Source organism: Mirounga angustirostris, unplaced genomic scaffold (genome assembly GCF_029215605.1).
Source record: "Mirounga angustirostris isolate CCGP_5_RB_7025 unplaced genomic scaffold, mMirAng1.0.hap1 SCAF_1, whole genome shotgun sequence".
In the NCBI taxonomy this organism is placed as follows: domain Eukaryota; kingdom Metazoa; phylum Chordata; class Mammalia; order Carnivora; family Phocidae; genus Mirounga; species Mirounga angustirostris.
This window is the reverse complement of record NW_026991709.1, coordinates 182551238-182576944: the sequence shown is the minus strand read 5'-3', so window position 1 is coordinate 182576944 and position 25707 is coordinate 182551238. Positions and strand designations below refer to the sequence as shown.

At 38.8% G+C, this 25707-nt stretch overlaps 1 protein-coding gene across 8 annotated transcripts in view; it reads left to right on the top strand.

Annotated features, from left to right (window-relative positions):
* Positions 1-25707, top strand: part of SLC25A26 (solute carrier family 25 member 26) — a 135125-nt gene that overhangs the window by 73544 nt on the left and 35874 nt on the right. For all 8 annotated transcript variants that reach the window (XR_010412230.1, XM_045862008.3, XM_064594009.1 and 5 more), the window contains one exon: positions 25108-25152. Coding sequence is in view for 7 of the 8 variants with exons in the window: in XM_045862008.3 (XP_045717964.1) it covers positions 25108-25152 (45 nt within the window). In the remaining variant the exon portion in view is untranslated. The remainder of the gene's footprint in view (positions 1-25107; positions 25153-25707) is intronic.

Genomic DNA, 25707 nt, shown 5'->3' with positions numbered 1-25707 from the left:
CATCTGTGTTCTGGAGCCTCTGTGAGCATAAGATGTTGATCAGAACAGGCACAGAACTCACCCGTATCCCAGGCCAAGGTTGGCTACTGCTAGTGGAGCAAGGATAGAAGTCCTTGCTCAGTTTTGTAATTATACTAGGAAAATGCCATCTGCCACGAGGGAGGTGCTGGAAAAGAAAACTGAAGTGTTGGATTTCTGCGACTCATTACTAGGAAATGACTGATTCCAGTGGAGTAGCCAGCAGCCTTCTGGTCGACTGCTTTGGGGCCTCGTTGCAGGACGTCCTTCCCTGGTGCACCTCGTGAGCTGGAGATGACTGCTCAGGATTCATGTTGGAGTGTTAGTGCTTTTTTTGAGAATTTCTGGTTGACATCTTTTTTTAATTTTACGTTTGAGATGTACTAACCCTTCTGTGCATGTGGATGTACTTCAGTGGTGAGGTACATATTTGCCCTGTCAATATTTATCACATACATTGTAAATATATGCCCAGTTCTGTCAGTTGCCCTTTACTTTTCTCTAAGACCTTCATGTTCTGCATGGAGGTTTCATATTTTTACATAGGTAAATATATTATTCCCCCCCATCATTATTTCTTCCTTTGCTTTTATGAAAAGGTCTGTGTCAGTTTATTTCCTAGGCATAATTTACATATTCTCAAGTACACAGGTGTTCACTGTACAGCTCACTGTGTTGCGTTTACGTACATATCCCTGTAACCACCACCCAGTTCATGATAAAAAACTTTTTTGTCACCCAGAAGCTCCTGGGCCCTTCCCATTTCATGTTTGCATCCTCTCTCCCCTAGAGTTAACTAACCACTGTTGTGATTTTCCTCATCGTAGATGCTTTATCTGTTCCTGACCTTCATGTGAATAGAATCACACACTGTGTGCTCTTTTTTTTTTTAAGATTTTATTTATTTATTTGACAGAGAGAGAGTGAGCACAAGTAGGGGGAGCAGCAGAGGGAGAGGGAGAAGCAGGCTGTCCGCTGAGCAGGGAACCCCATATGGGGCTCCATCCCAGGACCTGGGATCATGACCTGAGCCGAAGGCAGACGCTTAATGACTGAGCCACCCAGGCGCCCTACCGTGTGTTCTTTTTATCACTGAGATTCAGCCACGTTTTATGTATAATAATACTTTTTAAATTTGTTTTACAGTATCCCTTTATGTCAATATTCTACAGTTTGTGTATCACTTCTTTTGTTGATAAGTATTTGAGTTGTTGGCAGTTTTTGGTATTATGAATAAAGCTAATACGAACACTCTAGAATGTGATTTTTTGTGAGTTTAAGTACTCATTTCTCTTAGGTATATACGTAGGGGTAGAATTGCTGTGTCACAGGGTTAAGATGTATATTTAACTTAATTGATACTCCAAACTCTTAGCCAAAGTGGTTCAACCAATTTACAACTCCCAAAAGAGTCATTTACTCATTATGCTTCTCTTGTTGGAGAGATTGTTTTTGTTTTACATATTTCTAGTGAAAATTCTATTTTAAGTTCATCTTCAAACTGTAGCATCCACTCTGAGAAATACCGTTTTGTGTAATTGAGTGACAAAAACCAGCCCTGTGGAATGTAACAGTAGGTCAGACCTACTAGCATATCTAAGTATTCTTAAAATACTGGCATTTAGGAAAAGCCATTATTCTGTTTCAAAGTTAGTACATTCCTTTAACAACTTTGTATTAGCTCATGTAAATTCTTTAGGGTGGGATAGAGGGTGTTGTCTGGTAAAATTTTGTTGTGATTTTATTTAAGTGTCCTGGCATAGAGGAGACTTTTTGTGTATGTTATTTAATTGATTATATTTAAATGAAAAACCAAAAAAAAAAAAAAAAAAGGTTTACTCTTTCTTTAAGGATGTGGGAGAATAGTAGTCTGTTGTCTCTGAATTCCGAAATCTGGAAATCTCATTCTTAATGTATTTGGGACCTTCAAGGCTGTTCGAGTCTTCTACTGACCTCCTGTAAAAAGAAAGCTATCCTTGGGTGCCTGGGTGGCTCAGTGAGTTAAGCGTCTGCCTTCGGCTCGCATCCCAGAATCCTGGGATCAAGTCCCGCATTGGGCTCCCTGGTCAGTGGGGAGCTTGCTTCTCCCTCTCCCTCTGTCTGCCGCTCCCCCTGCTTGTGCTCTCTCTGTCAAATAAATAAAATCTTAAAAAAAAAAGAGAAAGCTATTCTTGTGTTCACATCATGTATACTTGGCTTGATAAGTGGAATGGTATGATCAGAGAGGACTGTTAAGAAAATCCATGCCACAGAGAAAGGGGTTTGGCTGTTAACACTTACAGAATGGTTGAAGTGCTTAGAAAATCTTCAGATATCACAAGGAGCCTAGGGTTCTCCAAAGATGGGATCACCATCTCTAGTTCTTACTAACATGGGATTGTTTTCATTACTGGCTCAGACTCTGTAAATAGGTTAGCCCCACCAGGGGTCTCCATCCCCAGCGCCCCCATTTTGTTCACTGGTTTCTTTGCTTTTACCCCTATACTCATAAAGACATTCTATGTTGGATTGTCTCATTTTCCCCTTTCTCGCTCTTGGACACGCTAGCACTGACTCCTTATGTAGTGTGGTGGTAAGAATTGCGGGGAGGAGCAAACTCTCATGTTGCTTCACAGTGCCCACACATCCACTTGGCCCATAACACAGATGCTGTAGTTACCTTTGGTTCCTAACCAAGAATCCAAACTTTGCTTGTTCTCTTCTGTTTTGAGTTGCCTTGGTCTCTAGTAAGAAGTCCTACTAGACTAGACTAGAGTCTAGAGTAACATGATGTGGTCTTTACCCACAGACCTATAGAGCCTAACCCCATGTGAAATGGAACTTCACTAGAAAGGTTCCAAAGGCATGAGAGTCATGGCTCTTTGCGGGGGAGGGGCTGCATCAGGAAATGCCAACCAGAAAGGAGGTAGCAGTTGATTATGATGTTTTCTATAGCTTTCTAAAGAACAGCACGTATATGGTTTTGATGTAGCAAACCAAGGATTTAAATCTAGCACCTGGTATGTGCTAGGCCCTATGCTAGTACATTCCACACTTAGAAATTTGTTGAATTAAAACTAGCATGTATCTTTGAGCGTATATTAAGGTTGAAGAGGCTTAATAATGAAACAAAATGAAATAAATCCCTCAGGCAAAAAGTCTGCTGTACGGTATTGTTTATATATCAAGGGTCAAATTCTTGGTCAGTTCTGCATATTCACAGCTTTGTAGGTTATACAAGTAGAAAATGGATATTTCATCCTGTGTACATCACAGCAATATGTCTTAAAGGGTTTTGAATTTTTGGCAATTGACACTATTACTCTCAAATAAATAATTATGCCTTTGGTCTATATGCATATATATGTGTATATACACATACATATATACAGGTATATATATACACACCAACTAATATATGTATCTCCCATCCCCACCTGTCCCCTTTCCCTGTTTCTGTAAAATTTTTTTGCAATGTTACTTGTTTGAGAATTCTTTCTTATTTTTTGGACCAGAGTTGAAATGGAGTTACTAGACAACCCCACAGTGCTAGTGGCCCAGTTTCTTTTTTACCTAGTATAGAGGTAACAATTGCAAACATGCAGGCAAAACCAGTTCTCTTTGTTATTAAACTAGTAGCTAAAATAGGCTGTCATCCTTCCTATGATCCAGAATCTGGCTCTTCTTATCAAGGGGCACCACAGAACTGGTACTCAGAGAGGAACCTTCTTGAAATAAGGAGTTACTTCTGCAGCTGTGTCCTGTGGGGAGGGGGCAGGGTATCCAGAACTTCAGTATCCACCTGACTATATTCTCAGCCTTGGAATTTGAGAAGGATCAACTTTTAAGAAGGAGAGGCAGCCAGCCCCCACCTATATGCTTACGTGCTTTTGGTGCAATTCGGTTCAACTGCTTTAGCGATTAGGCCCTGTGATCGTCATGTGATATGGAGCCAGTCACTTTTATTCAGTAGAGAAACATCAGTTAGAGTTAGTTCTTAAAACACTTTTAAAGAATTTTAGCACTGTGTGTTGTGTAAGACTGATGAATCACAGACCTGTACCCCTGAAACAAATAATACATTATATGTTAATAATTTTAAAAAATACTAAATTAATTAATTAAAATAAGATAGACAAAAAAAAGAATGTTAGATTGTCAGCTCCTTGAGGCCAGAGACCTTTTATTAGTCATCCTTGTATTCCCAGGGTCTGTCTTTGCTCTGGACACTCAGTGAGCCTTCAGTAAGTGTTGATGGTGTTAATGGAGACTGGATTAAATTAAGGCCTCTAATTTCACAGATTCTTTTAATTATGCTGGTCTTTCTTAGTATTGTGATGCTTTTGCATTCTTTCCACACCTTTATTAATAGAATAGAATGAAAAGTCCTATTAAGATGCAAATTCAAAGACTGGATTACTTCATTAAAAAAAAAGTATTTCTTTTTAGTTGGACTTCAACCCTTTTTTCGTCTGAAATTTTATTTGGTATGAAAAACCACTCTGTGAGGCACTTGTGGTGTGAATCAGTGTTAGGCCCTCAGTGATCTTAAATGCATCGCATATCTCTAAAGCATTACCTACCAGGAAGTAGATCAGCTGGGGCTTCTGTATATTTCTGAACAGCTCACATATTTTCAGAGGGTTTGTTGTTATCCTGTTTTCTTTAACAATGGAATTCTCAAAAATATTCCACTTGTGTTTCCTGCTTAACAATGCCTCCATTCATCTAGAGCTCTGAAAGTCATCTACTGTATTACAAAAGTTTTACCTTAAAGAAAGCTCAGTGTTCAAGAAATAGCTTAGGTATATTATATTAAGAGTAATATACATTCTTGGGCGCCTGGGTGGCTCAGTTGGTTAAGCGATTGCCTTCAGCTCAGGTCATGATCCTGGAGTCCCGGGATGGAGTCCCACATCGGGCTCCTTGCTCGGCAGGGGGTCTGCTTCTCCCTCTGACCCTCCCCCCTCTCATGTGCTCTCTCTCTTTCTCTCTCTCTCAAATTAAAAAAAAAAAGTATTATGCATTCTTTAATCAATAAAAATTGTGTGTCAGTAGAACACACACAGTTGTGTTTTCTTTATGTTTCTCCTTATAAGGTACTCTTTTATAATTGTTTGCATTTGCATTTGTCCTTAATTTTCCATTTGTTGTTTAAATGGCACCATTTAAAATATTTTAAGAAAACAGCAACATTTCCTTATTGGATTATGAGAAAAGACTATCTTTAAGGAAAAATTACCCTGTGCGCAGGTGATTTACAGTATTATTTTCTCTTGGCTAACCTCTGTTGAAAGCCGAAATATATACCGATTATTGTTGAGTTGCGCTAGAATTAGTTACGTATTGTAACCTATTTGTAAAGTATATAAAGTGCTTCAAACAGTGCCTGGCACTTAGCACTAAGAATTTGTCGTTATTATTCTTATCTTGATTTTAAAGATGGGAAGAATGGAAGCAAAGTGCCTTTTTTGATTTTACATTGCAATTCCATATTGTCACTGAAGTTCTCTATCAAAGATTTTCTATCTTTATTATTTACTTTGCATGTATATCATAATTTGTTTTTACACATTTCCTCCTTTTGGGGTTTTTCTATGGTTTTTAAAAATAATGTATCATACTTAAGAACCTCCTCATTTTCTTAAAATTCTACATACTTCTGTTAACCAAACAATTTAGAAAACATTCAGATTAAACGCATCTAAGTGGTACTGAATTTGAAAGCAAAGGATTGTTTCGCCTGGGAACAAGCTGTGTCATATGCCATTCTAATAATGATAAACTTTGCAGTAAATTTGCTTTAAAAAAAAATCCCTCTTCCCTTTTTCCATTTCCCCTGACTCCCAAGAGTGAATGTAAATGTTAGACAAAATTGGGATGCTTTTCCATTAAGGTTTTTGAAGGAATTTTTCATTATAAAGGAATTGGATATTTATTACGTTTTGAAATCTAGGTAAAATGAAAGAAAACTACTGGAAGCCAGTCTATTTTAATATTTTGTGGCAGATTGTTCATTTTTATTTTTCTCCACTTTATTTTAATATTGACTGAGATGGAGATAAGTCAGCTTCTAGAATTAATAGCTTCTAGAATAAAGCATTTTATCCTTCTCTTTTACTATGCTTTTGTCTGAGATGTATTCATTTACTTAAGAAATATTTATTGAGAACCCCTTATATGCCAAATGTTGTTCTAGGTACTTTGATTCATTAAGACACTCTACCCCACCCCAGCCCACGCAGCTCCCAGTCTTCCCATGGACTCCTGACTTCAGGAGTTTCTAGTGAGTTGGCCTGAAAGACAGGATGTGGTTTGTAAAGAAAGAGCAGTCAAATTTTGTGAGTTTTTGTGAGAGTGTTTATATCTCAGTTAATTTTTTTTTTTTAAAGAGTGAACACAAGAAGGGGAGGGGCAGAGGGAGCCGGAGAAACAGACTCCTGGCTGAGCAGAGCCCAACTCGGGGCTCCATCCCGGGACCCCGAGATAATGACCTGAGTCGAAGGCAGACGCTTAACCGACTGAGCAACCCAGGTGCCCCTCTTGGTTAATTCTTTAAAGCTTAAGTTTATTATAATTTATAGTTTCAGTATGTGGAACATTTTAAGGGAAAAGTCTCTGTTAAAATGCTTATTGCTAGGGTGCCTGGGTGGCTCCGTCGTTTGAGTGGCCAACTCTTGATTTTGGGTCAGGTCATGATCTCAGGGTCCTGAGATCGAGTCCCACATCAGGCTCTGTGCTCAGCGTGGAGTCTGCTTGAGATTCTCTCTCGCCCTCTCCTTTTGCTCCTCCCCCCCGCACACTCTCTAAAATAAATAAATCTTAAAAAAATAATAAAATGCTTATTACTATTTCAGTGTTTGTATTTATAGATGATTCAGTGGTATTTTATTCTGTAACTTCAGTCTCATAAGGGTTTTCATTTTGAGCACTATTAGAAATAGCTTTTAAATGATTAACTATTAGTCACTTTATTGACTCATTTTGTAGCTGTGTAGGTTTAGCATATGTCCCAGATTTTATATCAGAAACCACTTAATTAAAATGTTACCATAGGGATGCCTGGGTGGCTCATTCGGTTAAGCATCTGACTCTTGATTTAAGCTCAGGTCATGATTTCAGAGTCATGAGGGTGAGCCCCACATTGGTCTCTGCACTCACTGGGGAGTCTGCTTGAGATTCTCTCTCTCTCCCTCTCTCTCCCTCTCTCTCCGCCCCTCCCCCTGCTCTTGTTCTCTCTCTCAAATAAATAAATCTTTTTTTTTTAAAGATTTATTTATTTGAGAGAGCGAGAATGAGAGAGAGAGAGTACATGAGAGGGGGGGAGGGTTAGAGGGAGAAGCAGGCTCCTTGCTGAGCAGGGAGCCTGATGCGGGACTCGATCCAGGGACTCCAGGATCATGACCTGAGCCGAAGGCAGTCACCTAACCAACTGAGCCACCCAGGCGCCCCTAAATAACTCTTTTTAAAACATGTTATAATTACAGTGTGAAATAGGATTATCAAATAATATACTTTCTCATTTAAGGATGTTTTCCACAGGGGCAATACAATGATGATTTCAGGCTTATGGGCTTTAACATGTGTTTGAGAGGCTTCGTCTTCATTATTTGAGAAGAGAAAATGTAGATTTTTTTTTTTCTCTGTGGTTATGGTTGTGCTGCAAAATGCAAGTAAAATTTTAATAACCTTTATATCTTCATAATCTTCAACTTTTCTTCTTTTATGCAAGGACATTTTTTATTAGCAGCTTTGTCAAGGTATAATTTATATACCATTATTATTCCTCCTTTTAAGTGTACAAAGAAGTGATTTTTAGTGTAATTACAGAGTTGTAATTTACAACACAATCTAATTTTTTTTTTTTTTTGAGATTTATTTATTTGACAGAGACACAGAGAGAGGGAACACAAGCAGGGGGAGTGGGGGAGGGAGAAGCAGGCTTCCTGCTGAGTAGGGAGCCTGATGCAGGGCTCGATCCCAGGACCCTGGGATCATGACCTGAGCCGAAGGCAGACGCTTAACAACTGAGCCAGCCAGGCGCCCCCACACAATCTAATTCTTATCACCCCCAAATTATGTCCACTTATGGCACTCTAGGGATAATTTGTTTTATTTAAAGAAAAAAAACTTAGTTGAGTACTTATTTGTTTTTTTATAAACTTTATTTAAAGAGTTTATTTATTTGAGAGAGAGTGAGAGCATGTGGGAGCATGAGCAGGAGGGGCAGAGGGAGAGGTGGGGTGGGGGAGGGGAGAGAAGCAGACTCCCCGCTGGGTGCGGAGCCTGACACAGGGCTCGATCTCACACCCTGAGATCATGACCTAGATCTAGAGTTAGGACTGATTAAGTCACCCAGGCACCCCTATACTGTATTTTTTTGAACAGTTTAAGAATTACAGAATTATAATATAAGATAATACAGAGTAACCTTATTCTCTGTGCCCTACTCCCCATTATTAATATCATACTCAGTATGATACATTTGTTACAATTAATGAACCAGTATCGGTACATTGTAATGAACTAAAATCTATAGTTTATTCAGATTTCATTAGTTTTTACCTAATGTCTTTTTTCTCTTCCAGGATCCCATCAAGGATATCACATTACATTTAGTTGTCATGTGTCCATAGGCTGTTCTATGTTGATACTTTTCAGACTTTCTTTGTTTTTGATGACCTGGCTGGTTTTGAGAGTTCTGGTCACCTCCTCTGGTTGTGAATGCCTTTCTCTCTCTCTCTTTTTTTATTATTATGTTCAATTAGCTAGCATATAGTACATCATTAATTTTTGATGTAGTGTTCAACGATTCATGAGTTGAGTTTAACAGCCAGTGCTCACCACCACACGTGCCCTCAATACCCATCATCTGGTTACCCCATCACCCCACCCCCTCCCTTCCTTAATTCTCAGTTTAGTTCCCAGAGTCCAGAATCTCTCATGGTTTGTCTCCTTCTCCGATTTCTTCCCATTCAGTTTTCCTTCCCTTCCCTTGTGGTCCTCCACGCTAGTGAATGCCTCTCTTACTGGGATTTGTCTAATATCTTTCTCATAAATAGACTGATGTTAGGGTACATACTACCAACACGACTTATCACTGTTAGTGTTGGCCTTGATCACTTGGCTGAATGTCTCTACTAGAAGGCTACTCTTTCCCCATTTCTACATTGTCCCCTTCAGAAGAAGCCACTGTCTGCAGCCCACATTTAAGGAGTCAGCAGTTATGCTTTACCTTATCTACATGAATTACTTGGAATTCTTCTGTAGAGCTTTGTCACTTCTCTCTAACTTAATTTATTCAATCATTATATTAGTATGATTCAAGAATAATTATTTTATACTTTGGGTTATAATCCAGTACTACTTTATTTGGTTGCTTGACTCGTTGCAGTTTAGGCCGTTGGATATCTTTCAGTTGGTTCTTGTGTCCCTTTGATGTACCCCCACCAATGTGAATGTTGATTTTTGTTGTTACTGTTTGATTGATTTTGAGTATGTATGGCCATACAAAGGCTATGGGTTGGGTTTAAAAAAAAATTTTTTTTTTTTTTTGGGTTTTACCTCTTTACTCAATTTTCCCTCCCTCTTCCCATCCTCCGTAACTCAACTCCTATTAATGACTTAATATGTATGTGTCTGTGTGTATACTTTTGCTTTCACACTATCATAATCATATCCAAATAGTTTTTGTTTTGTGCTTTGTAAAAGGTGGCTTACATGATATATATTATTCCATGTTTGGTTGTCTGTCTTAACAATACCTAGAGAAGTCTCTTCATGTCAACTGTTACAGTTCTAATTCATTCTTTTAAGTGACTGCTTTACTATTCTGTGGTAGAGGATTGTTTTAATGTACCCAACTATTTCCTTATAAATGTTCATATACTTTGCTTCTAGGTGTCAGCCGCTATGAATAGTGTTGTAGTAAACTTCCCTATACAGAAATGCTTTATTTCTGTGCGATAAATTTCTTAGAATGGGTTTGCTGTATCTGAAGATATGTTTTTAAAATAGGTGTTTCTAGATTATAACATTCTTTAAAAACTGGCAATTCACATATCCACCAGCAGTGTCTGAGAGGACCCTTTTCCTTGCATTCCTGTCCACTACAGGTAGAACAGGTCGTATCAGTTTTGCCGTTCTGATTGATGTTAACTAGTACCTCCTTTGTAGTTCAATTTGCATTGACAGAGTTTGGGTGTGATGTATTTGTTGGCAACAGTGGCCACTGGGAATTGCTGTTCTGTAAATTTCCCCCTTTCTGTCCTTTGCCCTCTTCCCCCCACCTCCGGGTATTCATCTTGTCAGTTTATAAGCGGTCTTTGTATTTGTAAGTATTAAACCTCTGTCTTCTGTATTGGAAATATTTTCTCCAAATTTATTGTCTCTTCTTTTGCTTTTTGCATTGTTTGCTATAGAAATTTTTAACTTTTTCATGTAGTAAATATGTCTGTCTTCTCATTTATAGCTTCTGAGCTTAAGGTCTCTGTTGTATAATGTACATATATTCTCTTAGATTTTTTTGGCAGCTTATTTGTTTATTTAAATTCAATTTAGTTAGCATATAGTGTATTATTAGTTTCATGGGTAGAATTTAGTGATTCATCAGTTGCCTACAACACCCAGTGCTCATTATATCTAGTGCCCTCCTTAATGCCCATCACCAGTTACCCCATACCCCTACCCACCTCCCCTGGCAGGTTATCAACAAGACAATTTATTTAACATTTAATCTGTATAGTATTTACTTTTTGTGCTTGGAGTAAGACGGGGTTCTGTTTTCTTCTAGTTGTCTGTAGTGTATTATGCTAGCAACTTTCCCCATCTTCTCATAAGTTAAATTTCTCATACATATTGAAAGTTATTGCTCTTGTTTTAAAAATATTCTTGGCAAAAATAGTTCTTGGCTATGCAAGGGCATTTATTCTTCTGTATAATTGTTAAGATCAATATACAGCTTTTAAAAAGACGGCTTTATAACCGAAAGAATTAAAGTATATATTAAGCTTGGGAGAACTGACAAGAATGCAGTATAGTTTGTATGTTTTTTCAGATCTTGTTTGATGTCTTCTGATGGAATTTTATGGTTTTGTTTATATATTATAGGTCATATGCCTCTCTTGTTGACTTTATTTCTGGGCATTTTTTTTTTAAGATTTATTTATTTGAGAGAGACAGATGAGGGGGAGGGACAAAGGAAGAGGGAGAGCAAGAATCTCTAGCAGACTCCCTGCTGAGCCTGGAGCCCTACATGGGGCTTGGTCTCATGACTTTGAGATCATGACCTGAGCCGAAACCAAGAGTCGGACACTTAGCCCACTGAGCCATCCAAGTGCCCCTTACTTACTGTTCTTAAAAAAACAACAACAACAACAAAAATGTTATTCATTTTAATCTTTTAAACCTAATTTTTATGTCTATCCTGTTATTTTAAGCATTTCTTTATCATTTTGTTTTATTTTAAACAGAATATTTCTTTTTATCAGAATATAGCTAGGTCTTTCTTTTAATGGCATAATTTACTTTCTTCACCTGTTGTATAAATAGTTTTTCTTTTAACTTGCCTTATTTGTTATATGTTTTAACTTGTTTCTTATCCCTTTTCTTATTTTTGCTGGTTTAAGTTATTTTGGATTTTTTGTTGTTGTTGTTGTTACTTTGGAACTTCTATACATTTCTATTCCATTAATGATTACCTTTTCTTTCCCCTTTACCCAGCACGTTTTTGAGTATCTAGACTATTTTCTGCCAGGTGCCAGGTGTAGGGTTTTGAGTATCCAGTTTTCTCTCAGTACTTGTTAGGATCATGTTCTAGCTTCTGATGTTGCAGGTGGGAAAATCTGGTATCTCCCTGAGCTTTCCCCACTGTAAGGAATATGTTCTTTCCACCTGAAGGCTTGTAAATTTTTTCTTACAGAGTTCAGGCATTTACTAAGTCATGCCTAGGTCTGTGTCTAGAATAAAGTGAGCTCTTTTAATCTGCAGATTGAGGTCTTTCTTTGGGCCAAACAAATTATCTTCTGTTATGTATTTTATTATTGCCTCACTACTATCTGTTCATCTTTCTTCTGCTGGAACTGCTGTTCATCTCATTAGTTCTGTCCTCCAAGTCTCTTATCTCTTCTATCATGATTTCTCTTTTGCTGCTTTGAGCTATTTTTTCGTTTGATCTTTCAGACCACAAATTTGGACTTTTGCCATGATCCATTCTTTCTTTTTAATCTGCTGTATGGTTTATTTGGAAAATTGTGCTTTTAGATACAGGAAGGCTTCTCTCTGCTGTAGTTAAATCTCCTTCAGTTAGCTTATTATTTTTCTGACCATTATTGGCCTCTCACTCTTCAAACAGCTCTTTTCAGTTGTGGGTTGCTCCCTTTGTAAACCTGACTGGTAACTGTCTTTCCAGATGTTCAGCCTTGTTAGGTGTTGTCATATTTTCCTTGTCAGCTTCTAAAGGCCCAGTTCTGGTCTTGGTCTCAAATGATTCAGGGAGATCTGCCCCCCCACCCAAGGGTCATCAGATCTCCACAGACCAGGCTTTTTCTAGAACCATTAGTTTACAGTCATTGTTCCAAGGTTCAAAGAGGCTAGACTCTGGGCACTTGTGCAGCTCCTAGAAAAATTAAAGATACATATTCCAGTCTCTTCCTCTATACTCCAAAGAGCCCAAACCTTCAGTTCCATTTAGCAATCTACAGACATCAGACCTATATCTGTTGCAACAGAGGGATTGAAAATTGTAAGGGTGTTACGTTCACGTCATCATCCTCCTGGAATCTTTTTTGGCCCTGGATTTTCATTTTATCATTCACCTAATGGTTGTGGATGTATGCTTTGGCCTTGACTTACCAACAGTGAGGAGAAAAGCATTAGACATGGAAGTTGGAAGATCTGTGGGATAAATTATAGTTCTCCACTCTTTGCTGCTTTCCTTGTAAGAGATCGATTATACTTGCCTGCCTGTCAAGTGATTTGCAGTGTCTCCCTGTCCCATAGTCAGGCTTGGCACTATGACTTGTTTTAATCAGTGGAACAAATGTGGAAGTGACGTATTCTAGTTCTGAAAAGAGGTATGACAACTTCCTCTCAGTTTCTACCTTTTGCCTTGAGAATGGCATGTCTCAGATACGGTTTGTTCCTTCTGATTGGGTCTTAGAATCAGAAGACACGTGGAGCAAAAGCCACAGCCTCAAGGCAGCCAAAGCCAACCTATAGCTGACATGTAATGTGAATGGAAAAAACAAGTTTGATGTCTGCCACTGGGATTTGAGGGGCGTTTTGGTAATGCATCACAGTTAGCAGATAAAATCTGGCCTAATTTCTTGTTCCTCCTTTTATTTGGTAATATTTATTTATTTTATTTATTTATTTTTATCCCTCATTAAAAAAAATCTGTATCAGACCCTATAGTTTATTTCCTATCTCCTAATTATTCTCTTAATTGGCTCACATGCATAAAGTAGTATTGTGGTTATGGTCAAACACAAACTACCTGTGGAGAGTGTTCACAATGATATAATAGGATGCAGTACATGTAACAGAACTGAGGATAAGGAAACCAGAAAACTGGGGGCAGTGCCTTGTGGCAGTTTTATTACACTCGTTTATCTGATGCCTTAAACTCCACTCAGAGTTACTCTTCTGGAAGCATGGCTTCTCTTTAACTGTACGAAGTAGATGATTTCTAGTTCTCACCACCTGGGCTCGAATGCTGTTTTCTGTTAGAAGTAAATAAGAGTTCATTGGAGGTACATTTACAGAGTGGCTATGCAAAGCTTTTATTTCCTGGGATGTGTATATATGCATATTTATCTGACTTTTGATTTAACTGACAGATGAAACAAATGGGTTCTGTTTTTGTATTTTATCTCTTTAGCATCTGATTGAGACTCTTTTTTTCCCCTTATTGATCAGCTCTCAGCACATTTTTCTAACAAATATTTGTAAATCAGTAGTGATAAATGGAAAGGGTATTCACTGAACTGTGAGCCAAAAGAGCTGGATTCTACTCTAATTCTGCCACCAGCCTTATTGCCTAACTTCTCTTCCGTTCCTTTGCTTTTCCTCCATTCACTAATGTGCTAAATAGTTACTGAGCACTCTCTTCTGCCAAGCACTGGGATGCAGTGAGGAATAAGGCAGACACCTTTCCCTCCCCACCCTTAGCAAGCTACTATCCTCTTCTCTTCTGTTCTGCAGGCCCTCCTTCTTTCTTCTGACCATTTTGTAAACTGGTCAGTGCCACACTGCTGCTCACCTCCTTGTCATTTTATGTTCATGGGGCTGCTTTCAAATGTGCTTTTACTACCACTGCATTATTCTGGGGAGGCTGGAGCAGGGGAGTGTCCTGAGAGAGGAAGGTAGGTAGGTGGGGGAGGCAGCGAGGGAGCAAGTGAGCCACCCACATGGCCTAACCACTATGCAAACCTCTTTTTATTTTTTTATGATTCTTTTCAGGTTGTAATGCCCAAAGGATGTAGCTATACAGATGATTCAGATATTAGGTGAGATGTTTATTGCTCTTGGCTGGTCTTTTAAATTTTATCTGTTTATTTTATTTGTATTTTTTGGAGTTTGGGAAACCATCAGTTAGAACATCTTTATTACCAAAAAACAGATTGCTTCGGATATGATGAAGACCTGGATAAATAAGCATGTGCCTCAGTTAACAAGGACAGTTGTAGAATAATAAACAAAATAATCAGCCTTCTCTTGTAGGACTGCTTGAGGGTTGATTACAACTTTTTCCTCACCCCTCTTTTTTGCTTTCTGAGTAGAGCTAAGCTGTGCTGGCTGAAAGGGAGGGATGGAGTCATAGGCGGGAAAGCCAAGCGACTATATATGCAAATGCCATTCTCAGCCGCAGAAAAAAATCAGAACAACCTGATTATGTTTTTAAGGGATTAAAGTTGCATGCAAATTCCAACCAAAAACATCTGTTTCCTGACCCTGTGCCAGAGTTCTAACATCTTGACAGGAGTTCTGGTTGTGAAATTTCTGAGTCTCAAGCACCTCCCTCAACTGCTCTCTGGCTGTTTCCTTAGAAGGCTTAAATCAACACAGCTTAACATATTGAAAATGACTCTGTGAAGAACTGAAAAGGAACTTCTTCATTTGCTTCATAATTATACGCCAGAAGAGAAATTCAGGTTTCATTAGCAAGAATCATACTAATTGCTGAGTGGTCATTGTAGGAATTGTGGGGTGATCCACACAGTTCATTAAAGAAGCCAATGAAAATAAATGCATCACTGAAGGAATCAGTATATATGTGTATGTATGTATATGTGTGTGTATTTGTGTATAGATTTTTTTTTAACTTTCCTGTACTAAATGGAAAACTTTTAAAAGCATTTCTAACTTTATTTCTTAAGAATCCCACTAACAAAAAAATAAAAAATATCCATTGAAATGCACAAATGATAGATGTATACTTTTGAAGGATGGATATACTCATGTAACCCATATGATATTGAGTATTTCCATACCCTAGAATGTTCTCTAGTATTCCGTCCCAGTCAGTCTGCCCACCTGGGATAGTTTTGCCTTTTCTTAGAACTTTATGTAAAAACAGCCATACAGTATGAACTCTTTTAATGTCTGACTTCCTTTGCTGAGCATAATGTGTGTAAGGGACATTAATGTCATAGCAGGTGTCAGTAGTTCTTTCCACTTTATTGCCAGTATTCGACTGTATGACTATACCACACTGTATATAGCCTTTCTCTTGTCGATGGACAGTAACTGTTGTGATTCAGGCTGCTCTAACATTCATGACAATTTAATTGTGGACATGTATTGTTATTGCTCTTGGATAAATACCTAGGCGTGGAATTTCTGGATCAAACAGTAATGTAGCAAATCCCTTTCGGAAGTGATTGTCCTGTTTTAAGTTCCTACCAGCCGTACAGAGTTGTGATTGCTACATATCCTTACCCTTATATGGTTTTTGTCAGTCTTTCTGATTTCAACCTTGTCAGTGTGTGCTTTTTGAAAAACAGTTTTTAAACTGTGCTAAAGTAGACAAAACACTTGCCACTTTAACCACATTAAGTGTACACTTCGGTACCATTCACAGGCTAGTGCAACTGTCACCATTGCCTGGTCCCAGGATGTTTTCATCAGCCCAGACAGAAACTCTGTACTCACTGAGTAAGAAAGAACTCCCCACTGCCCTCTTCCCACAGCCCCTGGTAACCCCTAATCTAGTATATAAGTGGAATGATACATTATTTGCCCTTTTGTGTCTGGCTTGTTTCACCGAGTATGATGTTTTCATGGTTCACCCATGTTGTAGCCTGTGTACGAACTTCAGTTCTTTTCATGGCACAATAATAATACAAAAATAATATTTTTCGGTTTATTTGTTGATGGACACTTGGATTGTTTGGTTATTGTGAATGATGCCGCAGTGAAGATTGGTGTACAAGTATCTGTTTGAGTCCCTGTGTTCAATGATTTTGGCTGTATACCTAGGAGCAGAATGCTGCGTCGTATGGTAATTCTGTGTTTAGCTTTTTGGGGAACCACCAACCTTTTTTTCTCAGTGTGTCTTAATTAGCATTTCCCTGATGACTGATGATGTTGGATATCTTTTCATGTGCTTATGTTAGCAGTTTGTGTATATATTTCTTTGTGAAGTGCTTGTGCAAGTCTGCTGTGCATTTTAAAAATTGGATTCTTTTTTTCTGCCTTTTTTTTAGTTAATAAGGTTGGAAAGTTCTTTAAATATTCTGAATAGAAGTCGTTTGTCAGATACATTTTGTGAATATTTTCTGTCACTGTGGCTTGCCTTTTCATTAATAGTACCTTTTAAAAGTTTTTAAAAAGTTTAATTTGGTAAAGTACATGTAACATTTATCATCTTAAACATTTTTAGGTATACAGTTCAGTTGTGTGAAGTGTTTTCACATTGTTGTGCAACCGGTCTCCAAAATTCCTTTCATCTTGCAGAACTGAAACTGTGTACTTATTAAACAAGAACTCTCTGTCTCCTTCTCCCTGTCTCCTGGCAACCACCATCCTGCTTTCTGTTTCTATGAATTTCACTACTCTAGTTTCTTCACATAAGTGGAATCAGACAGTATTTGTCTTTTTGTGACTGGCTTGTTTCACTTAGTATAATGTCCCCAAGGTTCATCCATTCTGTAGTATTGTCAAAATTTCCTGCTTTTTAAGGCTCATATTCATGTGCATGTGTGTGTGAGCACACACACACACATACACACACACACACACACACCCCTGCATTTTGTGTATCCATTCATTGATGGACAGTTAGCTTGCTTCCACCTTTTGGTTATTATGAATTACACGCTGTGAACTTGAACATACAAATACCTCTCTGAGACCTTACTTTCAGTCGTTTGGGGTATATACCCAGAAGTGGAATTGTTGGATCATATATGATAATTCTGTTTTTAATTTTTTGAGGAACTGCTATGTTGTTTTCCCAATGGCTGTGTCATTTTTTTTTAAGTTAAGGATTTTATTTGAAATATTTTTATAAAGTATCAAGCGGAATCTATATACAATACACATGACAGTAAATGAACATGATGAATTATGCCATCAGTGTTCTAGTTTTGATGTAACAGGGCATAGCTCCCCTCTATAAAATATTTCTTTTATGTTAATCACCATACATTACATCATTAGTTTTTGATGTAGTGTTCCATGATTCATTGTTTGCGTGTAACACCCAGCACTCCATTCAGTACATGCCCTCTTTAATACCCATCATCAGTCAGAATGGCTAAAATTAACAAATCAGGAAACGACAGATGTTGGCGGGGATGCGGAGAAAGGGGAACCCTCCTACACTGTTGGTGGGAATGCAAGCTGGTGTAGCCACTCTGGAAAACAGTATGGAGGTGCCTCAGAAAGTTGAAAATAGAGCTGCCCTACGACCCAGCAATTGCAGGATTGGGTATTTACCCCAAAGATACAAATGTAGTGATCCGAAGGGGTACGTGCACCCCGATGTTTATAGCAGCAATGTCCACAATAGTCAAACTATGGAAAGAGCCAAGATGTCCATCGACAGATGAATGGATAAAGAAGATGTGATATATATATATATATATATATATATATATATATATACACACACACACACACACACAATGGAATATTATGCAGCCATCAAAAGGAATGAGATCCTGCCATTTGCAACGACGTGGATGGAACTGGAGGTATTATGCCGAGTGAAATAAGTCAAACAGAGAAAGACATGTATCATATGATCTCCCTGGTATGAGGAATTCTGAATTTCAGGAGACAAACTGAGGGTTGCTGGAGTGGTGGGGGGTGGGAGGGATGGGGTGGCTGGGTGATGGACACTGGGGAGAGTATGTGCTATGGTGAGCACTGTGAATTGTGTAAGACTGTTGAATCACAGACCTGTACCTCTGAAACAAATAATACATTATATGTTTAAAAAAAAAAAAAAGATAGTAGGAAGGGAAAAACGAAGGGGGGGAATCGGAGGGGGAGACGAACCATGAGAGATTATGGACTCTGAGAAACAAACTGAGGCTTCTAGAGGGGAGGGGGGTGGGGGATGGGTTAGCCTGGTGATGGGTATTAAAGAGGGCACATACTGAATGGAGCACTGGGTGTTACACGCAAACAGTGAACCAATGACTGCATCATTGTACGTTCCCACCAACAGTGTGCAAAGTTTTCAGTTTCTCCATATCCTTGTCTGTACTTGTTCCTTGCTTGTCTTTTTTTTTTTTTTTTGATAATTTCCTACTGGATATGAGGTGATATTTCACTGTGGTTTTGATTTGCATTTCTCTAATGATTAGTAATATTGAACATCTTTTCATACGGTTGTGGGCTATTTGTGTATCTTTTCATTAGAAATGTCTACTCAAATCCTTTGCCCATTAAAAAAATTAGGTTTTTGTTGATGTTGAGCTGTAGTAGTTTTTTAAAAAATATATTCTGAATCTTTTTTTTTTAAGATTTTTTTTTATTTATTTAGAGAGAGGGGCAGTGGGAGCAGGGAGTGGGGGCAGAGGGAGAAGGAGAGAGAGAATCTCAAGCAGACTCCTGCTGAGTGTGGAGCCTCATGCGGGACTTGATCTCACAACCCTGAGATCATGACCTAAGCCGAAATCAAGAGTCAGGTGCTTAACCCACTGAGCCACCCAGGTGCCCCTGTCTGGTCACTTGTAGTACATTGGTCCTATAAGTCTTTGGTTAACTTTTTTCCTAAATTGAATTTTAATTCACCTTTAAGCAGATTTTTTTTTTAACATTTGTTTTTTACTAATTTGCTGCTAGTAATTAGGAATTTTATTGATTTTTTTTTTTTTTTTTTTGGTATATTGATTCCTTAAGATTCTTTAGAATTTTCAGCATGACTAATCAGGCACCCCTTCTTTTCAATTTTTATGCTTTTTGTTTCTCTTCTCTTCTCTTCTCTTCTCTTCTCTTCTTTTCTCTTCTCTTTTTTTTCTTTTTTTGCCTGATTGCACTGCCTAGAACCTGCAGTGTAGTGTTGAATGAAGTGAGGACAGATATCTCTGCCTTGTTGGTGATCTTAAGAGGAAAGCATTCAGGGGCACCTGGGTGGCTCAGTCCTTAAGCATCTGCCTTCAGCTCAGGTCATGATCCCAGAGTCCTGGGATCGAGCCCGCGTCGGGCTCCCTGCTCCGCGGGAAGCCTGCTTCTCCCTCTCCCACTCCCCCTGCTTGTGTTCCCTCTCTCGCTGTGTCTCTCTCTGTCAAATAAATAAATCTTAAAAAAAAAAAAAAAGAAAGAGGAAAGCAGTGTTTCATCCTGAAGAATGGTGTTAGCTATATATTTTTTTAGGAGTCCTTTATCAGATTGAGGAAGTGGGTACGGTCAGAGGGAGAAGCAGACTCCCTGATGAGCAGGGAGCCTGATACGGGACTCGATCCCGTGACTCCGGGATCATGACCTGAGCTGAAGGCAGTTGCTTAACCAACTGAGCCACCTAGGCATCCTAGGAAGTTCCCTTGTGTTCTTATCTTGATGAGGTTTTTTTGTTTTTCTTTTATCATGAGTAGCATCAAATATATATAATTTTCACCTTGTAAAAACAGTAAAACTTGTTTTTAGGACTTCAGAAGTGTAGTGGACCGTGGACTAATTTGACATTGCTGTTATCTTTGCTACATAATTGGTACTATGTGACTGGCACAGTCACATGTACACTGAGATCCTGGGAGTGCCTTCCACCCAGACACCATTACTGTGATGATTCTGTAGAATGCAGAGAAAGAAAACTGAATCATTACCTCCGTGCTAACATTTATTAAGGACTTGTGCCTAGCACACGGAGTTAGTGATTGGCGATATCCTCAGAGCTCCTGGCTGAGTTCTAAAAGATTTGCTTAAGAGTCAGACCACTTACACATTTCCTTTTCTGTATTAGATTTTGATACTCTTTTGTCTGTTTTGTGCTTTTTTTGGGAAAGATACTTTAGGACTTTTTAATACCTCTTATAAACCTGAGGAATAATTAATTCACTGTAAATTTTTCCTACTTTTAGGTTAATTTCCTTTATTAGGTAGATGTTCTATTCTCTTTGTACAGTGCATGTAAATGGATTATGGTGGTTCAGTTGAAAAATCAGTGTATATTGACTATTGGAATTCTTTTCTGTCCTGTCAAATGCTAGCAGACCAACTTTGGCTCTCACTTTTTTTGTTTAATTTTAAATTTTGGAACAATAGTCACTTAGGGGCACAAGGTTTTTAGGTTTTCAACTTGATTTGTCATTTGTTACCCCTGGGATTGAAGGGGAAAAGGTATAGCATATTTAAGAGGAGAACGGCTTTGTTACTGATGTAACAATAAAGTGGAAAACCCTCAGTCAATCACAGAAATTTGGACACTGTCATGCAACAAAAAGGAGACGTCTCCGTGGGTCACTTGTAGGATCCCTTGAAAATTGGAACGGGCCAGTTCTTGGAGCCAGTGGGATATCCATGACAGGCCGACCAATCCCATGCTGTACTTCAAACCCTTTCTAATTTGAGGTCTTAGCAAAAAGTTTCCGTTTTTTTGTTTTTTTTTTGTTTTTTTTTTTTGTTTTGTTTTTATTGCTAGAGAATTTTGGGTTATTTCTGCCAAGGTACAATAGGTTTCCAGCTTTTAAAATACACTTTCTTGTTCTTATGCTTCCTAGGGCATTCATGGTGGTATTGTGTTCATTGCGGCTTCTAGTCAAGTCTTATTTTTAAAGTGTTGCTATTCTAATGTGATTTTTCCATTGAAAAAGAGAATTTTGCAGATAAGTAATACCTTAGAAATCATATCTGTATATCCCCTTGGTTTGTTATAAATCACTTCATTATTTTTTAAGGACTGTAAGGTTATGGACACTTCTTTTAAGATCACTGGGTTAAAAAACAAAAGATCACTGAGTTAAAAGCATTGATTGGCTTTAGTGATGCGTCTGGTCCAATAGTTAATGAGAGGTAAAGCATGTTCGTAATGTAATTTTGTAAATTCTTCATTTCATTAGTAATGCCCAGCACTCATTCCTCTTCTCACCACGCCTATATTTAATTTTATCTACTTCGCATGGAATCCTCACATGCACTCTTACACAGCATTATTGCTATGTTTATTACTAAGTGGAATCCATGTTGAATTTTAGCAGGTTTTTTCCCTTCTGCATCTGCCTCTTTGATGGTAGCTGGGTTTACTGCTGCTCACTTATTAGTGCCCTGCGTCGTAACAACCTTATTCAAACAAAACATCTTAAATGGAGGCATTAAAAAGGTCACAACAGGGAGCCATTTTGTAACTTTTGGTGCAATAAAAGGAGTATGTTGTGTTTTGGAATATAAGACCTCTGAGTGCAGCTATTCATTTTCTTCATCTATAAAACATTTTAGAATAACAGCTTACATCTGTTTGGGGTTTAAAATTCCACGTTTTGAAGAAACATCACTGTTATGTAACTCCGAACCAGACATGGGGCGGGAGCTAGTTCTTTGACGGGCCCATGTTCTGTAGAAGGTGGGAGAAGTGTTTGTTTTAGCTGTGGAGCCATATTTGCTGGCAGTACTCCTTCCACATGTGTGGAACACGTTTTCATTATTGTTTCTTCATCTTGTAAATGACAAAAAGCATTCGATAGGATTTTGACTTGAAGAATATTTGAAAAATTTTTACACATCAGGAGTTTATCTTATAAGGGATATTTCACTACCAGAAACCAGAATCAAATTTCATTATTTTAAGCATTTACAGTGCATTTAATTACCTTAGACTGTCAATCTCGTTTTAGAGAGTAAAGTTGGGATTTACTGTCAGCTCACTTTTTAAGATAAATACCCTGTGGAATAGTTTGGCCATTCCAACTGTGATTTTTAAATTACTTCTTTAAATTTGAAGGAACAATTTAAAGAATAGCTTTTAATAGAGGAAAATGGGCAAAATGTCCATCTACAAGATTCAAAATCTAATATTATTAAGTACTAAAGAAGTGCAGATAACATGAAGTTTTACAGGTTATTTATATTTATTTATATTTAAAGATTTATTTATTTGAGAGAGAAAGAGAGCGAGTGCGTGCCACCTGGGGCAGGGATGGTGGGGCAGAGGGAAAGGGAGAGAGAATCTCAAGCAGACTCCCTGCTGAGTGTGGACCCTGATGCGGGACTGGATCCCAGGACCCTGAGATCATGACCTGAGCTGAAACCAAGAGTCGGATGCTTAACTGACTGTGCCACTGAGGCGCCCCAGGTTATTTTATTTTTTATTTTTAAAAAATATTTTATTTATTTATTTGACAGAGACACAGCGAAAGAGGGAACACAAGCAGGGGGAATGGGAGAGGGAGAAGCAGGCTTCCCACGGAGCAGGAAGCCCGATGTGGGGCTCAATCCCAGGACCCTGAGATCATGACCTGAGCTGAAGGCAGATGCTTCACAACTGAGCCACCCAGGTGCCCCGCCCCAGGTTATTTTAATCAAGAAGTAAAGACCATGAATCATTACAATAAGCTAAAGGCCTTTTTTCATCTTATAAATATGAAATATTTACATTCTTGTTAAAATGTGATAAATTTACATCTGGGAGGGGAGAGTACGAAGAAGAAAATGAAAGTCATCTATAATCCTAGTACCTATTAGTCCTCTTGGATATTTTATTACATACTATACATTTTTTTTTTTTTTGAAATTTAGAAAACCTTTTAGAAAACTATTATACTGTCAGTTTGGGGGGATTTAGATAGTTAATTTAATTGAACTTTAGTTTCAGAATGGACTTTCCATCAGAAGCTTTCACATTTTGGTGACAAAAACGCTAAACTAAATCTCACTCCTGTTGTGGAATTTTGCATACAGGGTGGGGTGCTGCCTACTGTAAAGACAGCAAACCTCTCTGAGATCCCACTTTGTCAGCCTAAACTAGGCTGTTGTCATCGATTGTTTTTCCCTTACTGCCAATTCCTGCCTGAAGGAAAGACAGGTTTGTTTTTTTTCTCTGTGTCCACTGCCAAACTCAGGACCATCATTTGCTCCAGCAGAGTAAGACAGATGATGCTAGACTTTTAATTCAGTACTTATACTGTGATTCAGTATAAGTACTTCAGAAGTAATTTGATGCCCTTGATTCATGTGAAGGTAAATATCCACTAATGCCTTCAAAACCATGGTCTCTCGCACACACACATTTCAAGCACTCACACACCCATATGCATATCGATAATGTTCAAAGTCCATGTTTTACTCTTTCCTGGCAGCTGACGACAGAGAACAGGGCTGGGACCGAGGCCTGCTCATAGCTGCATCACCCCAGCACAGCCCTTCTGGCAGTGACTGGATGTCACAGAGGCGAGTGGGTGGTGGTGACTGGAGTTCAGGCATTTTTGTCTTAGGAAATAGGGAGGTGTGGTTCCGTTTTCAAATTTTAGAAGATGTCATGGAAAGCAAATAGATTCTACTGGGGGTGAATTTACGTTCAGATAAATGCACTTAGATGTCTTCCAGGTAGAGTAGTAGACAGGCTCTGGAGTCAGGTTGTCTGGGCTTCACAGGGTTTCTTTAGTCAAGTTACACAGCGTCCCTGCACCTCGTCTTCATCTGTAACATGGAGACAGTAGTCATACCTAACTGTTGTACAGGGTTGTTGAGAGGAATGAAATAAAGCTCAGGAAGTGCTCATTAGCACAGTGCCTGATATATGAGAAGTGCTTGGTAATTCTAGCTCTTGCTGTTAACCAACTGACAGCAGATACTCTGCCCTGAGTGTGCCAGTTGTCTTCAGCATCCCATTTGGCTACTGCAGATGACCCCTCTCCTAGCCTACCCCGGGAACCAGCCTGCCTACAGGCCCGCTTTCGCTCTTGCCCTCCTTTTCCACCGCCCGCACTGGTCTTCTATTTCTCTGTCCCCATTTCTCAGCCTCCTCTTGTAAGTGGCTCTGTGTGTGTCCTCTTTTCTCTTTCTTGCCTGCTCCATCCCTCCCCGGGCCTCCCCTGTGTACCCCTTCCTTACTCCTCTCCCGCTCCCCCCTCCTCTCTGCCCTTCTCTCCCTCTCTGCCTCTCCTTTTCTTCTTTCCACTCCTCTGCGCTCCCTTCTCTTCTTTCCTTCCCTTCCCTCCCCTCCCCTCCTCCTCTCCCTCTTCCTGCTCCCCCCACTTTCTCCTCCTGCCCCTCACTCGACCCCTCTCCCTCCCTCTCCCCCTTCATCTCCCTCCTCCTCCCCGTTTCTGTTTTAAACTCTAACACTTGGCCTGCTAAGGAGTAGACAGCTCTTCAGCAGAAAAATGTCAAGTCTTTAAAGTCTTTATTGCTTGTGATAGGAAATATTTTGTCATTTCGGTAGCCAGATCTCTGTATTGTGCTTCTCTTTCTGTTTCAAAAGGGCTTCACACCATCATTTTATGTCCCTTGGGCTCAGAAAGTTAGTAGAATTCTACAGGCAGTTGCGGCTTAACTTTTTTTCTGAAAATTATGTCTACCCTACCTATAAATTTAATGTTAGCTTTATTATATACATGAAGTCAAAACAAAGGTTTCTAAATAATAATTATAGGTTCATGATAGTAGTCCTAGTTGCAAACTCTGATCTTTCCTGCCTAATTTATTTGATTTTTTTTTTCTTTTCAGATTCCTTTCTCATTGGTCCAATTTCCCTTGTGGGAGTCCTTAAAAGTAAGTTTTCCAATCTTCATGTAAAATTTCTCTGTAGTTATCACAAATGACCACCATTTTCAGTGTGGAATAGCAGAATATAATATTGACTAGCAGTTGATTTATTTTTTTTTTTAATTTTTTTTTAGGATTTTTATTTATTTATTTGAGAGAGAGCATGAGAGAGAGATCATGGGCAGAGGCAGAGGGAGAAGCAGACTCCCCCGCTGAGCAGGGAGCCCGATGCAGGACTTGATCCCAGGACCCTGGGATCATGACCTGAGCCGAAGGCGGACGCTTAACAACTGAGCCACCCAGGCACCCTTGACTAGCAGTTTAAAAACTCAGAATTGTTGATAGTTGAAAATACTTTCTGCATGTGATTTGCATGCCAGTTCAGTCTTTTAAACTTGTTCTGATATCCGTGGTGCTGGAAACTAAGCTTAGTAGGCATGACTGAAATCCACGAATGTTAAGGAAAAACTTAACTTTCTTCTCTCCTGCAACTCTTTTTCTTCCTGGTTGAATTTTATTTCATTCTGTGCGTGTGTACGTGTGTATAGAGGTTAAGGAATA